We start from the raw sequence: 17255 nt of genomic DNA, 5'->3' as shown, positions 1-17255 counted from the left end.
ATACAGAAGAACCCATTCCAAGGATGCCAAGGACCTCTATCAGCATTTGGTACACCTTTCCAGGGGGAAACGTATGTGTATATGTCTTTATTAGCCCGCAAAAGCGTTTAAGTTAGCATATTTTACAACTTGCATTTTTCATTTGCTAAACGATGTACATTTCCTCACATTCAATGCGAATGCGTTTTTTAATGGCTGTGTAGTTCACTATACTGATAGCGAATAATTGGTTTAATTGATTATTGGACATTGAGACAGATTCATAAGAGAGGAATTTTTCAAGCTTTAATACGTATGGAGTTCCTTTCTAAAGGTGAAAGATGCCTGTGATTTAGTCATTGTTGGAGACTCCCAGAAGGCAGCCCCTTATGGCCTAGGAAAATGATGCCCTTCATTCAGTCTCCTGCACAGCTGGTAAACACGCATGACATAGGCAACCATTTCAATCGCTTTCTTTGGTTGTAGCTGTTTCTGTTAGTCAAGAAGCACTTTCTCTGTGCCAACTAATCCTGCAGTTACCATCACATCTGGCTGAGGCCAAGAGACTACATCTGCCGGGGTACAGGACCTACAACAGTAGAATCTTTTTATGTGGATAAGAAGCTCTGAATTGTGAACGTAATTCCTGTCACATGTTTGCTTCAACACATGTTTATTCAAATTCATAGTCTCCTGTCGCGGTGCCTGTTTTGAATATGCAGTAAATAGGGGTAGAAACATTTTCAGCCGCTGTTCAAAAATGGGGCCATCTGAAACACTGAAACCGCGTGCATCAGAGAATGATAATGACCCGAAGAGCTGCTACTCCTCTAGTCATCCGCAGAGGAAGAGAAACGAAGGCTGCTTGATCCATTTTAGCACCAGATAGGAAGCCATTCTCCAAGAGCCACCAGGAAAGGAACATGATTGCATTTAATTACCTCACCGATGTGGGCTGCCCCGCCAGGAGGGTGGGCAGGTAGGTGACCACACTTACGTGTCCGGGTTCTCTGTGATGATCCCGTCTCCTGGTTTCCCTGGACCCTGGATGGATTCCATTGCTGTCGAATAGAGGACCTTCTGCATCCCCGACCGTTTAGCATCAGGCACGTTTTGTGAGTTCTCCTCTTCTTTCTCTTTGAGGGAATGGTCCAAGATGTGGATTCCCAGCAAAAGGCTATAGTCCATGATTTTGAAGCTTTCCAGCACCTGAGTAAGAAAAAGCACGAGCAGGCCAGTCAACTGAAATGGCTCCTAAGTCTCATCTGGGGAGGATCAGAGAGCTCTAGATAAGCAGACACACAACTGACAGAGGAAGAATCAAAATAAAAACATTTGAGGTTGTTATTAGGTCCTGTTTAGTAAGGATTATCACAATGGCTCCAAGACGATATTTTTAATGCAAATTTAAAAGAAGTATATCTTTTCCTAACCCTTCATAAATGTTTCACCCATAACATTTATTGAAAACTTCCCACGGGCCAGGTTCTAAGTAGGTCACCTTGGATTCAACCCTCACACCTCTTTGAGTTAGGTACTATTATTGTCTCTACCTTACAGATGAACAAATCGAGACACAGAGAGAGGAAGTGATTTGCTCAATATCACACACTTCATGAGTGGTGCTGTCGGGATAGGAACCCGGGTAGGCAACTCCAGCAGCCACACTCTTCAGCACGAGGAGCACAGACACCAACAGCTACTGGTCTCTAGAAGCCTGCAACCTCCTCAGCGTGAAGACTCAGCCGGAATGTGTTTTTGTTTGGATTCTGTTCTCCCAATCTTGACCTTGCTGGAGTTCAGTGGTCTCCTTTGGAAAGCGTGTCTTTCAAAGCTGCCATTCAGTTCCCTGTACAACTATTTTTAAACTTTTTAAAACGTGTTTATTGATTTTTGAGAGAGAAGGGAGAGTGAGCGAGCACGAGTGGGGGAGGAGCAGAGAGAGAGAGAGAGAGAGAGAGAGAGAGAGACACCCACATAAAATCCGAAGCAGGCTCCAGGCTCCGAGCTGTCAGCACAGAGCCTGACGCGGGGCTCGAACCCACGGACCGCGAGGTCATGACCCGAGCCGAAGTTGGACGCTCAACTGACTGAGCCACCCAGGTGCGCCCCCTGTACAAGTGTTTTTAAAAATTAGGATCTCAAAGGCACCTGGGTGGCTTAGTTGGTTAAGCGTCAGACTCTTGATCTGGCCCAGGTCTTGATCTCATGTTTGTGGGATTGAGCCCCGCATCAGGCTCTGTGCTGACAGCATGGAGCCTGCTTGGGATTCTCCCTCTCCCTTTCACTCTCAAAATAAAGAAATAAACATTTAAAAAAAATTAAAAATAAATAAAAGTAAAAGTAGCAGAGGTCGCCAGACAAAGGAGGTAGAGGTGCTCTGACAGGAAAATGGCGGGAGGTAAGGTCAAGGGGAGAAGCAGTCAACACGGCTTCCCAGCGTAGGTGGGGCTCTGACAGTCAGGATGCTTCCTTAGTGGAGGAAAAGTATTCAGGAGCGCATGAAAATGGGGCATTTTCCTCCATGATAAAGTTCTTCTCCTTGTGGTTTGTACATGAATCTCCTGTACAGCAGGGTTTTAAATGCCTGGCGTTTCTCACACAAAGCTGTTTGGGAAATCAAAAAAGCCCAGAAATTAAGCCAAGCCTGCATGGCAGAACAACATGATAATCTGTCACTGTACCCTAGTTAGGAACCGCCTCTGAGGATCAGAGTCTATAGTCATTGTTTAACCAGAGACAGAATACGCAGCATTTCTAAGGCTTCTCATTCCCCCTCGGCCCAGCTGCTTTTTGATCAGACATTTATGATACGGGGAACAGGGGTCGAGCCCGAGGATTCAAACACCTGTGGCTGCCACTTCATGAATACCATCTGTCACGGGATTTGTGAACTACGGCACAGGAGGCCTTCCAGAAATACGGTTATCCCTGGGTCTCGTACATCTTTGCCATCAGTGAGGAAGAATGAAAGGGGCTGTACGTGAGCATCGATTATTCAGAGTATCATTTGTTCATCTTACGGTTTACTACATTAAGAAAGGAGGCAGGCAAGGGGCGCCTGGGTGGCTCGGTCGGTTAAGCGTCTGACTTTGGCTCAGGTCATCATCTCACGGTTCGTGGGTTCGAGCCCCGCATCAGGCTCGGTGCTGACAGCTCAGAGCCTAGAGCCTGCTGTGGATTCTGTGTCCTCTCTCTCTGTCCCTTTCCCACTTGCGCCCTGTCTCCCTCTGTCTCAAAAATAAACACTTAAAACAAAAATTAAAAATAAATAAATAAAAAAGAAAGGAGGCAGGCAAGAGCTGAGAGGAAAATCTTACTATTTTAGAGGTTTCGGCCATGGAACTTTATAACCCACGAGATCAGAGAGTGGCCTGACAGCAGTGTGGACCGAGCCTCCCTACCCTAAGAAGAAATGGAGGCCAAGATTGGAGGAGGCGGGAAGGGTGGCAGGAAAAGTTCCTCACCACTGACCCAACGTGTGAGCCTCAGACTCACTGGTCGGTTCCCCACGGAGGTTTATCGGTGCCTTACGCCCCCGCACGGTGGCACGGAGCCACGTAAGCAAACAAGACAGTTCTGCATCACGGTTGCCAAGGACCCAGCCTCTTGAAGAGAAACCCTGACAGATGCTGGATGCTTTCTTCAGACAGCAACAAGGGCACAAGGTCCTCGGGCTTTGCAATTCTCAGCCACACCACAAGGATGGCTGGGGACAGTGCCCACCCACGTGGCATCACAGACCTTGCACGGCAATCGCCACCAGTCTTCCCACTGACATCTGTCAGCGCGCACGCGTCCGGGGGCAGGACGTAAAAGGTAAAGAGTGTGGCCTAGGCAGCTTACATCACCCCCCTCTGCCTGCTTCCTCCTCTATAAAGTGGTGACAATAATGTTATATACTGTATGGGGTGCTTTGTAAAAATTCAACACGGACATGCAGAGAAAGAGCCTAGGAACATTCCGGGTACAAAGAAAATGCCGAATTAACTGCTTGCGATCGTCATCCTGATTTTAAGTCATAGTGACTCATTGCTCACACTAGTGTGAGAGATGACAGACGTCATCTCGGAAGTAAACGCCCTTAACCTTACACTTCTGAAAATAAAAATGCACAGAAAGCCACCGAAAATACAACTGTGCATTCAGCCTGCTCACCAGCGCCCTTCTGGGCCTTGTCAAAAGTTCTGGGTTGAAGGTCGATGAGGAAAAGAACGGCAATTCTGGTCAATGGGTATAAGGCGATGGCCGCACGATCCGTCGGGGGGAAGAGTCCTGATTTCAGCGGGCAAACAATCACAGCCTCATGCCCGGCACAGCCCCTGAACCACCCACTGGTAAAGGTCCCATCAGGGCGGCAAACTGGCTTCAAAAGCAAGTGCTCATCAGACTGCGAGACGACGGTGTGAATGTTCCTGGCGGGTATCCAGAGAGGTAAACTGAGAGGCGGGAAAATGGAAAGGTAATCTTGACACCATCATCTTTCTTTCTTTGTCCCTGCAGAGCATCCACAAGTTAGCTGTGCCTGTTCAAAACCTTTCCTTATGAAACATTTTTTCTTATATTTTCAATGCCACGTACAACCTATACAGTTTGGTTGGTACTTCCAGTCACTTCTCTTGCCTCAGGACAGGCCAAAGAGGACACGTGCACTTTCTAAGTGACACAAGGTCAAGCTGGGGTCCAATTTGAACCCCTGATGCTGTAAGTGGCCAAGTATCTATCTGGTTTACTTAAAAAAAAACCAACAAAAACAAGCCTCAAGGGAGAATTAACTAAGAAAAAGCTACATGTAAGTTTTAATTAAAAAAAATTTTTTTAACGTTGATTCATTACTGAGAGACAGAGACACAGCATGAGTAGGGGAGGGGCAGAGAGAGAGGGAGACACAGAATCCGAAGCAGGCTCCAGGCTCCGAGCTGTCAGCACAGAGCCTGACTCGGGGCTCGAACCCACGAACCGTGAGATCATGACCTGAGCCGAAGTTGGACTGAGCCACCCAGGCGCCCCTACACGTAAATTTTTAAAAGTGAATCATTTTTCCCTGTACTCCTAAACTGGATCGTTGGGAGTCCCTGAAGGACCCTGAACTGTCTTGAGGAGGCCAGGCTCCCGCTTTCAGAGTGAAAGGCTTAAAAAAGATAAGTTCTATTCCCATGTGTGGGAAGTTGGCCATGATAGTTAGATCACGGGTTAAAGTCACCACTTATATAAAAAAAAAAATGTTAAGGAAGGAAAAGATAAATACGCAGGCATGTATTTTAAGTCAAATTCAAAAACTTCCGTAATGAAAAATCCTGGGAACAGATTTTAGTCACGTGCATTGCAGACCCACATCAATTAGGAACCAAGTCGTTGTTATGCATATCCTCCTGCTTCCTTAATTAAAGGAATCAAATATATCTGCCAAAATCTTAGCATGTGTGGGCTTTGAGAGTGTGCAACATTCTGCAACAGGACAGACACCCATCAGTCAAGTCTGTCACTCAGGCGCATTTTTTTTTTTTTTCCAGAATGTTTGCCTGACCTGGCTGTCGCTGGGGGATCCTGCGCCCGTGCGGTTGCTGTGCAAAACTCAGGCTGCAATGCAAACACAGGTGCTTTTCTGTCTAGCTTTGGCGAGACTTTACTTCCCCACTTGTAAAAAGAAGAAAGCAGGACTGATTTCACAGACGCGTGTAAAAGCGAAATCAAGACGGAGTATCGTTAACGCTTTTATTGCCAAAGTCAGATTGGCTTCCGCCTTCTTTCCCAAGGACTGTTTCAAGGCAATAATAATACTGGAAGATAGTAAAAAAAAGTCAAGGTCAAAGCAGCATCCTGAGGACGGGAGCAAAACTATCTGTTCCTGAAGAAAGCACCTTCTCCGTGTTCTCACGGCTGGTGACAGGTGGGGACTGCTCTTAATTCACATGCGGTTTCTGGAGGCCTGGTGACATGGTGTGGGAAACGTCCTAATGCAGAATGGCAGGCACTTCTGTCCTCTCCTCGTGGCCACATGTGACAAAGACTGCCTGGTCCTCCTCTTTCTATTCCACCTGCTGTGCCCCCCTCCCCCCCCCCCCCCGCCACGCACTGTGTTCTGTCCCCTTGCTACGAGGAGCGACAGCAGCTGCACGGTGGTTAAGACTCTGTGCTCTGGGGGCAGGTGGGCTTGGTCGACCCATGGCTTCCCTACTCGTTCGCCCCCGGGGCAAAGTATGGACTGTGCTGGGCCCCGTTTCCTCATCTGCAAGAGAGAGATCATGGGAACTCCAGCCTCACGGAGTTACTGCGAAGACTGAGTTAATCCACGTCGAGTCTTAGGACAGCAACTGGCATACAAAGGGTGCCCGATAACTGTTAGCTGTTACCGTCGCCGTTCATCCCCCGCCCGTGCAATCATCCGGGCTGACCACGCCCCCCGGCATCTCCACGCGCCGTCCGCTCTTGTTCTTTGCCTTCCCGTCTGTCTTTCCTTTGGATCATGATCCCAAGTCCCGACTTCCTCTGCATCATCCGCAGGACAATGATCCAAAGATGTTCACTGAAATTCTCTCAACATTCTTCTTCTCTGCTTCTCAGCGGCGACGTTCATGGGCTCTCGACTCGACTAGAAGTGAGTGTCTAGTGTTGTCCCAGGCACGATGAAGTTGCCAGGACTTCAGAGCTAAGTAAAATAGACAACAATACCATCCTCAAAATCACACAAACCCCAATTACAGGTTGGAATAAGGCCTGGAAGAAAACAGTCAGGAAACCGTAGAGATACCCCACATAAAGGGTGCCTGTTTTTGACTAGAGGGTTTCAATAGCTTGGATAAGAGACGATACTTAGGCTCCACAGCAATTAGTTTGTGACCTGACTAGCTGAAGCAATCCTGAAAAAAGAAGAACAAAGCTGGAGGTAGCACACTCCCAGATTTTAAGATATTACTACAAAAGTGTAGCCATCAAAACAGAATGGTACTGGCACAAAAACAGATCAATAGAACAAGACAGACAGCCCAGAAGTAAACCCACGCCTATGCAGTCAATTAATCTATGACAAAGGAAGCAAGAACTTACAACTGGGGAGAAAGACAGTCTCTTCAATAAAAGGCGCTGGGCAAACTGGACAGCTCCGTGCAAAAAAATGAGACTGGACTGCTTTCTCATACCATATGCAAAAATAAACTCAAAACGGATTAAAGACCTAAATGTGAGACTGGAAACCACAAAAATCCTAAAGAGAGCACAGGTAGTAAGTAATTTCTCTGACATCAGCCATAGCAACATTTTTCTACGTGTCTCTCCTAAGGCAAGGAAACAAAAAAGCAAGATTCAACTACTGGAACTATATCAAAATAAAAAACTTTTGCAAAGCAAAGGAAACCATCAACAAAACAAGAAGGCAACCTACTGAATTCGAGAAGGTATCTGCAAATGACATATCCAATAAGGAGTTAATATTCGAAATACATGAACTTACACAACTCAAGACGAAAAACCAAAACTCCAACTAAAAAATGGCCAGAGGACCCGAATAGACCATTTCTCCAAAGACGCCATACAGATGGCCAAGAGACACATAAAAAGATGCTCAACATCAGTAATCATCAGGGAAATACAAATCAAAACCATAATGAAATACTGCCTTACGCCTATCAGAATGGCTATAATAAAAAAGACAAGAGGGGTGCCTGAGTGGCTCTATAGGTTAAGCATCTGACTGTTGGTTTTGGCTCGGGTCACGATCTCATGGTTTGTGGGTTCAAGCCCCATGTCCTGCTCTGTGCTGACGGTGCTGAGCTTGCTTGGGATTTTTTTTCTCTCCCTCTCTCTCTGGGTCTCCTCCGATCTCTCAAAATAAATAAACTTAAAAAATAAAGACAAGAAATAACACGTATTGGTGAGGATGCCGAGAAGAGGGAACCTGCGCGCATTGCTTGTGGAAAGGCAAACTGGTGTAGTCACAATGGAAAAAAGTATGGAAGTTCCTCAAAAAATTAAAAATAGAGGGGCACCTGGGTGGCCCAGTCGGTTAGACATCTGTCTTTGGCTCAGGTCAGGATCTCACGGTTCACGACTTTTGAGCCCCGCATGGGGCTCTCTGCTCTCAGCACAGAGCCCACTTCAGATGCTCTGTCTCCCTCTCCCTCCGCCCCTCCCCTGATCTTTCTCTCTTGCTCTCAAAAATAAGTAAAAACATTAAAAAAACAGAAATGCCACATGATCCAATAGTGCCCCTACTGGGTATTCACCAAAAGACCATGAAAACACTCATTCAAAAAGGTATCTGCACCCCTATGTTTAGTGCAGCGTTATTTACAATAGTCAAGGTACAGAAGCAACCTAACTGTCCACTGAAAGATGAATTTAGGATAAGAAAGATGCATGTGCGTATATGCACGATGAAATATTATGCAGCCATAGAAAGGATGACATAATGCCATTTGTGATAACAGAGATGGACCAGACGGGTATTCCGCAAAGTGAAACAAGTGACAGAAAGATACCACATGATTTATTTCATATGTGAAACTAAAAAAAAAAAAAAAAAAGAAGAAACAAAAGGGAACTCATGATTGCCAGAGAGAAGGGGTACGGGGAAGGGCAAAATGGGGGAAGGGGGGTGGGGCAGACACAGGCTTCCAGCTGTGGGATGAACAAGTCACAAAAGGCACAGCACGGGGAACAGAGTTGACGGTGGGGTGATAGCTTGGACGGTGACAGATGGCAGCTGTACTTGTGAGCACGGCCTAATGTTTACACTTGTCCAATCACTACGTGCCACACCTGAAACGAATGTAACATCAGCTCCAATCAAATTAAAAAAAACTTTTTTTTTTTTTAAGAGAGGATACCTGAACGTAGATGGCAGCAGGGGAGTTCGAGGGAGAAGTGGAAAAAACGTGAACATCTTTTAGGGGGTCACGTCCAGCTATCACCTCTCTACAGACAATGCCTAAGATCTTTTCTTTAGGCCAAACTCACTCCTGAGCTCAGCCCTGCGTATTTGCATTGGGCTTCTGGACATCCGGAAACTTCTATGCAACTGCCTTGCTGTAACCGTAAAGGCTTATTTTTCCCCCAAAGCAGTTCTTTCCCCTACTTTTTTTTATTCGAAATCATTCTGATGTGGGTTTCAGACTCCCTGACTCCTTCTCTTTTCATTAAGCTGCCTAGTCCTGCAGCTTCTAATTGGAACATTCCTTTGTGCTAATGCTTTGATTTCAACTTCTCTTCCCTCCACCTTCCCATGGATTCCCAACCACCCCCCTCACTTGACCAGGTCAAAAACCTTCAGTCTCTCACCATCACTCAGGTCCTTGTGACTGAAGGTCCTTGTGACGGTGGCCCCAGCCAACAACTGCCTATCCCATACTTAAGATCTTTACGGACATATCTTCCGGGCTGGTCAAGCTGAAATCCCTTAACTACCCATAAATGTGCCCTAAAGATGTAACCCCTGATAGCACTGCTAATGCTGTGTCTTCTGGAAAGTCCTTACTATCTTTTCAAATCTTCCTGGTTCTTCAAAGCCTATCTCAACTCTTTTCTTCCTGAAAATTATACTCACGATCTCCATAAAACATCGAGAACACATCTCCCCTCTGAAAAATGAAGCACACTGTCAGTGGCCCTCTATGGAATCACGCTTGATCGTATCTGTATTTTTCCTATCATACGTACCAGACTGTTCCGCCCACCAAGGGCTTCTTTTGCTTTGTGGTCCCTGATGTGCACCCTGATCATAGCAGAAATGTGTACTTTTTATAGTGCTATCCACATGAGCCAGCAACAGAAAACCAAAATATTCACTAAGAATCTATAGTACTACATCTTATAACTCCGACATAAGAATTTGATATTGCATTTCAAGATGATAATGCTTGTGAAAAATCCTCAGTACTAAAAGTATTTACTGTGATTACATGCTCTGTGTTGTCAGAAGAATAAAGACCACAGTGTTTTCAAACCTACGGACACCAGAGGTATTTATAAACACAAGTGAGGGGGTTGGGGCAGGGGGGCTGCTACTTAACAAGTAGACCTTATTTATTTATTTAATGTTTCATTTATTTTTGAGAGAAAGTGTCAGAATGCGAGCGAGGGAGAGGCAAAGAGAGAGGGAGATACAGAATCCGAACCAGGCTCCAGGCTGTCAGCACAGAGCTCAATGTGGGGCTCGAACTCAAGAACTGCGAGATCATGACCTGAGCCGAAGTCGGATGCTTAACTGACTGAACCGCCCAGGCGCCCCACAAGTAGACCATGTTTAAATCCTAATCCAAACTAACCCAACTGTTTCTGAAACCATTAGAGGTTTCAGGGGGTCCTGGGTGACTCAGCTGGTTAAGCGTCTGGCTCTTGATCTCAGCTCAGGTCTTGGTCTCAGGGTCATGAGTTCAAGTCCGGTGTTGGGCTCCACCCTGGGCGCAGAGCCAACTTTAAAAAAAAAGAAAAGAAGGGGCGCCTGGGTGGCGCAGTCGGTTAAGCGTCTGACTTCAGCCAGGTCACGATCTCGCGGTCCGTGAGTTCGAGCCCCGCGTCAGGCTCTGGGCTGATGGCTCGGAGCCTGGAGCCTGTTTCCGATTCTGGGTCTCCCTCTCTCTCTGCCCCTCCCCCGTTCATGCTCTGTCTCTCTCTGTCCCAAAAATAAATAAACGTTGAAAAAAAAAATTTAAAAAAAAAAAAGAAAAGAAATTTGAACACTGACAAGTAAGAATTAACTAATTTTGTAAAGATACGATAATGAAATTATAGTTGTTTTTTTGTTTTTTGTTTTTTGTTTTTTTAGAAAGGAGTCTTTAGTTTTTAGGGATTCTTAATGTTTGAGTCAAATAATGGGATACCCAGAACATGCTTCAAATTCTGGGAGGGGTGGGGGCAGGAGGCAGTGAGATGAAACAAGGTTGGCCAGGAGTTGAAAATTCCTGAAGCTGGGTACAGGGAACATAGTGGTACTTCATGCGTTCTGTCCCCTTTTGTGTATATTTGAATTTTTCAAAAGGAAAGTTTAATTTACTGAGGTGCTTAGGTGAAATGAATTTTATTTTTTATTTGTTTTTGAGACATACAGAGAAAGAGAGCACGCACAAGTCGGGGAGGGGCAGAGAAAGAGGGAGAGAGAGAATCCTGATGTGGGGCTTGAACCCACGAACCGTGAAATCATGACCTGAGCCGAAGTTTTGGGCGCTTCAGCAACTGAGCCACCTGGGGCAGCCCTAGGTGAAATGCATTTATATTCCATGTGGACTTCGCTTACTACTATCTCGGCTGGTGGCAGGTAGAGAGGGCACAAAGATGAAAATTAATTATCTGGGATCCTAACAGCGGGAAACTTGTTATGTTTGCTCCTCACCTCACCTGCTCACTCACTGACAGAAGGTCTAAAGAATAACCAAGTCAACAAAATGTGGAGCTGACGGGAAGGTGTATCAAAGGACCCGAGTAACGTTCCCCCCCTGGCCTACAGTCTCGCACTCGAATAAAGAATACGTGACTGGCAGAAACACTCGTGTGAATTTCAACAACATAAGACAACTGAAGGTAGTCTCCTGTAGCTTTTACGAAAGGAGACATTCCTGGATGCCCTGGTTTAGGGAACAATGAACCCAAGGGTCTGTCGTTCCATGCAAAGTAGGTCCCTTGGAGTACGGCTTCTGAATTACCTGTATGTGCAAGTCAGTTAAAGCTGAATACTGCCTTTTAAATTTAATTTAATTTCCTCAATAAGGCTCGGAGTGCGCTTTGCTAATACAATAAAAAGAAAAAATAGGCTGTGACAAGCTCTTCAATTTTGGCGGGGAAACCAGACTGAAATAAATATTCAATCCTCAGCCTGCTTACGGCAATGATGTGTTTTGCACTGTGTCTAATGCAGTGATTTAGGCCTCTGGGCTGTGCTTGATTAACACGTACCACTGCTTTCTGTGCTCACGTGAAACGCTTGCAATACTCAAAGTGTATTTTATAGGCATCAGAGATAGCCACGTACCATTTTAAAAGACTATATGTGACCACATATACAGTCATATCTATATACCAACTTCGATTTTGGGTGAATTTGGGTTTTTTCTTCATAGATACTTTGTTTCCACAACTAAAGATGCCTTAACAAATTATTTTGTAAACACATTTAGAAATTGTGGTTTATATACACAATGGAATACGACGTGGCAATGAGAAAGAATGAAATACGGCCTTTTGTAGCCACGTGGATGGAACTGGAGAGTGTGATGCTCAGTGAAATAAGTCATCCAGAGAAAGACAGATACCGTATGTGTTCACTCTTATGTGGCTCCTGAGACACTTAACAGGAACCCATGGGGGAGGGGAAGGAAAAAAAAGAGGTTAGAGAGGGAGAGAGCCAACGCATAAGAGACTCTTAAAAACTGAGAACAAACTGAGGGTTGAGGGGGGGTGGGAGGGAGGGGAAGGAGGGTGATGGGCATCGAGGAGGGCACCTGTTGGGATGAGCACTGGGTGTGGTATGGAAACCAATGTGACAATAAAGTTCATATTTAAAAAGAAAATACAAAAAAAATAAAAATGGAAAAAACCCCTAATGTATTAAAACTGCCAAGCCCTTCTGATTATCTGTCTTCTGGGCATTGGGCCAGCTGCTCAAGGAGACTCACAAACCACACTTGCCGCACGTTTCCACACCTACTTCAATGAATGAGGGGAGATTCCCGGATCCTCATCATGAGCTACTACAGTCTTCCTCTTCTCCGGGTAAAGGGGAAAAAGTCCCCCCCGCCTTCCCTCTCTCCGCTCACTCTAATGGACAAGGAGAGGGAAGAAAAATGGGAGTACATGTCTGCCATAAATAAGCACTTGATGGTTTGCTTTTAAACTGTAGACTCTATGCTCCTTAAAGGTAAGGACCATAGTCTATTCATTTTTTGCTTTTTGTACCCACAGACTTCACACAGAGCCTTATGCAGAGCAAGAATTCAAAACTATTTGCTGAATGCCATGGGATTAATTCAGTAGGGAGGTGGCAAAGGATTTGTCAAATGAGATGCCGGTGTGGTCTGAAACCAGGGAAATCAAGCCAATCCCCGCTCCGAGATCACGAAAGGTTCCACGGGGCAGGAGGAGTCTTGGGTTTGGGAGAGTCACCATTGGCGGTGAGCAACTCACAGCCTAAAAGAACACCCAATGCATGCTTAGAGGGCGAGTTTGGAGAAGGGACAGAAAACCCTGCCAGTGACAGAAAGTCTCTGGGGTCTTGAGGTATTACAATTTAGTTTTTAAAATAGTAGCGTGTACACGGTCACAGCTGAAGAACGTCTAAGAGGGCGACTCAATGCCACATTCCACGGAGCACGAGTGTGATGATTTGAGAGAGAAAAACGAAATACAGAAAGTTAAAGAGCTTGAGGCAATGTTCTTGTCTCCATGTATTACCAAGCGATAGAAACTCCAATGGTGTTTCCCTAAAAAAATGGAGGAATGAAAGAGGGATGGCTTACACCTGCCCGGAGAGAGAGAGAGAGCTCAACTCTGAACAAGGAGACTATTTAAACTGTGGAGGTGACCAAACGAGAAGAGACGGAAACATCATTAAATGTGTAAGCTTACGTTTGTGGAGGTGCGTTCTAGTGAGCAAGTGTAGCGGAAAATTAAAAAAAAACAAACAACTCGACTTTCCCCTGCACATCTGAGCGTAGAGAAGGAAATCTGCAACCTGGGATCACTGCTTTTGTTGTTCTGTGAAGATGAGGCTGTTGCCTTTTTTTTTTTTTTCCCTGAAATTGCAAATAATCTAGAAAGAAGGTGGGGAGCTGTTTCGGAGAGAGGACCATCAGCGGATGTCTAATCTCTACCTCCTGAGGATGCACGTCATTGTCTGAAGCCAGATTAGCAGGTGCGTGAGAACGAGAACTTGGGGAGCACAGTGCTGGCATCCAGCACGTTTGGTTTTGGAAACGGCTGCAGCCGGCCGAACGTGGACAAACGGGCAAAGTTTACACACGAGGTCTTCGTGTGGAGAAACGAAGGGAGGAGGTCAGCGAGACACGGACTCCAAGCAGGCTCGCATTCAGGTTTGGGCACCGGTATTTAAGGTAACCATCAGGGTTTAACTTCCCTGCATCCTGAAGAGCTATGGGCAACCGACGTGTCCAGGGGCAAACGCACCCCCTTTGGAAACGGATTTTTTGAAGCAGACATGTAGGAAAGGGCACAGGTATGTCCGTCTGAAATAAAAAGTTGAAATTTAACCCATAAACTCATAAATAACAGATTGTTCTTGGCCAACTCACGCTTGTGGGGGAGGCAGAAATTCCTCGCCAGGCAGGAGGGCAGAATTTCAAGGGATGAAAGTGAGGAGAGAAGAGTTCTACTCGCCTGATCAAAGCACTACATTAAAAAATGTCTTTGAAGGAAGAACACTGGTGACATCAAAGGAACATTCACTTGCAGGGGAGGGGGCCAGATGGAAAGTGTTGACTGCCGTTGACGGGGATGAGCAGCTATTTACGTGAGCCAAAGCCTCTCAGAAGCCAGCATGTGCTTGTCTTCTTGGAAAGCGCTGGAACTAGGACGTGGCCCAGGAAGTACCTTGCCTTTCACAAGGCCGTCACGCGGGCCCCGGGTTCCTGCAGCAGTGCGGGGACTCAGCACGGATGTCAAACGAATAAAGTCCTGCCGAAATCAAACCGATTTCCCCCTTTGGAAGTGTTTCTACTCGCTGGAGGTGAAGGTTTCCGGGAGGAAGACAAGATCACGTGTGATGGGTGCACAGCAAGCTGGGTAACATGCCACGAGATAGTTCTGAGCCATTTTCTAAACTTTGTAACATTTTCCCAGACCTTGGAAACTCTCAAACGCTGCTTCAGTCTCTGCAACTCCGTCCATCACCAAATTCCAGAAGTTTCTCCTAAGCTATGGAGCTTCTCAGCACCATTTTAGAAGCCACTAGGGTTTGCTGTCCTTTGTCTCCTTTGGTTTGAGCGTTGACAGTCCTGCTCTACTTCACACGGTCATCCATGTGACTGACTCACGCTGGAATCCACAACCGGATCCACACTGGCCAACCTCAAAGGCTTTCCAGACCCATCTTCAAAGGCAGAGCTGCCACGGTCATGTCCCCCTGAGGTCACTTCCCCTTCCGGCTGTGGCTCTCCTCAGGCTTCCCAGGATTCCCAGTGGGGACATTTCCTTCACTCTCCTTCCTCCCCTCGGATATTTTGTGAGTCCTTCCATTCGGGAACCTACCTTGACCTTACCTCTACATTTACGGTCAACTAGAAAATCAAAGACAGGCAGGTTCTTTGCACACCCGAGCAGAAAACCCTAATATATTAGACATGGCAGCATTCCATTTCATAAGCCCAAGGACTTCTGCTTCTGTTAAGTTGAACTGTTATATATTTCTATTTCTGCGTGACAAGTTACTTAAAACGAAAGCTGGTTAGGCACAGAACCACCACCGCCGTATGTCGGGGATACTTAAATTCTCTCAAGTTAGGTGATCTTTCAGGCAAAGGAAAAGGAGTTTACGTAGGGGCGAGGAAGATGCTTTCAGCCTCCTATTTTTCTTCTGTAGAAATTTTCACAAGGCTCCATTTGGTTTGAAGGGAGGGTAAAAACAAACACTGGCTTGAAAATCCTGCCATTTCTGCTGGCAGTCGAGGAGCATTCTTGAAAGCTGCTCACGCAGGACCCAACAGCACATCGAAAGCCTCGTCTCCCTCTCCACACGAGGCGAAAAACAATCTTTGTCAAACCACCTACTTCGCTGTAACTGTCACGTTTCTCAGAAAGAAGTCCTGCTCTTCAGTCAATCGGATTTGACGCACAGGCATGTTGGTAACAGTCGGGAGGTGTTAACGGGCTTGATTACACTTTCCATTAAACTTTTAAAATTAAATGTTTGGGTTCCTGATTTTATTTTCTGTTCCGCGGTCACTGTTCTCCTCGCTCCCTCCTTCGGTGAAGAAGGTCGCACGTTAACCCACTGCCCTGTCCAAACCGAGTTCTCCGCGTTCGTAGCGTCTTTTCTCTACAGCACCTTTCCCACCAGCTCTGCGTTGGAGCGGGAAAACGGTCGCCGTGCACTGGAAGCCCACCCTCTTCAAACCCGTGGTGGGACTTACGGTTTTCGTTTTAGCAGATGTTCCCCTTGCACACTGGTGAGAGGGTCTGGGTCTGGAGTCAGAGATGCCTGTGTGTGAGCTGGGACCCAGAACGTGAGCTCTGGGGACCCGGGAGGTGTCACCTGTCCCGCATCTCCGTGTCTCCATATCAGAAAGGGAATCATGGCACTCACTTATGCCACAGGGCCATGGGGAGGCGCGACGAGAACCCACCTATAATTAATACGAAGCAAGTCCACAATCAATGTCAACTGGTCCAACCTGCAGACGCAATGAGCCTTGAAAATGGCTTGAAATCCAGGAGACAGGATGTCAAGTACCGCATCCTGTGCATGTGTTTTCGGATTACGTGTGATGGATGATGTGTTCTAAAGGCTCGGCTACTTCAGTATCTGCAACGTTGCATCTAAGATGGGACCCCGCCTCCACCAAAAACTCGAGCAGCTGGTTTTGCAAGTATTGAGAATTATTTGTCTGGCTCAAGGTGAGGTACCCCCAAGTTGGCAGAAAGTCAAGAACAGCTAGAGAAGAAAAGCAATACAACGCAATGACTTCTGTAGCTTCCCCAGAACTCTCTCGTACTGACCGTTTTCCCCCTTCTCCCGCCGCCAACAGAAGCTCCCTGCCATCATCCACCTGCATCGTGGCGGACCTGGGGCCACCAGCAAAAGCCTGAGCGGACATCAACCCCTTTCCGGGGCTGATGAACAGGTGTGGTGTTGTCTTAAATTGGGACATCAGGCACCACCCTCAAGAAACTGTTATCTCTAAGGCTTTCCCCAAAGACCAACATGGGGCCAAGTGCTGTTTTGTTAAGTGGTTTAAGGGTAACAAAACGAAGTCATACAGCTCCTGTTCTCCTAAAGGGCAGATTGTAGCGGGCAAACATTAAACACATACTGAAGCAATTACAAAATAATTGACAAATACCCATAGATCTAGATGAAGTCCTGGGAGCATTCGAAGTCTCAGAGAAAAGGCTTTATTACTAGAAACACACGTGGCCAAGTCCTGTGCCTCAGGCTCTCCTTCTTAGGAAACCCTACTGATCAACCACTCGACTTAACCCTAAGTTTTTCAGCTTCCTTTTTCGCCACTGTTCCCTGCATCTCCGAACGGCCTCCTTATTGGGTTTATCTTTTGTTTTGCCGGAGCATATACTCAAGCAATTCTTAAACGAGAGACTTAAACACACGCCTACCA

General features: G+C 46.3%; 1 protein-coding gene across 5 annotated transcripts in view; it reads right to left on the bottom strand.

The window, feature by feature from the left end:
* The window catches only part of PIP5K1B (phosphatidylinositol-4-phosphate 5-kinase type 1 beta), a 311268-nt gene that overhangs the window by 89169 nt on the left and 204844 nt on the right, over positions 1–17255 (bottom strand). For all 5 annotated transcript variants that reach the window (XM_047101751.1, XM_047101745.1, XM_047101723.1 and 2 more), the window contains exon 7: positions 977–1188. In XM_047101751.1, the coding sequence (XP_046957707.1) occupies positions 977–1188 (212 nt within the window). The remainder of the gene's footprint in view (positions 1–976; positions 1189–17255) is intronic.

This window comes from Lynx rufus, unplaced genomic scaffold (assembly GCF_022079265.1).
Source record: "Lynx rufus isolate CCGP_SWC_20201006 ecotype Redwood Valley unplaced genomic scaffold, mLynRuf1.p SCAF_10, whole genome shotgun sequence".
Taxonomy (NCBI): Eukaryota; Metazoa; Chordata; class Mammalia; order Carnivora; family Felidae; genus Lynx; species Lynx rufus.
The sequence above is the reverse complement of the archived record's forward strand: the minus strand, read 5'-3'. Positions and strand labels throughout refer to the sequence as shown.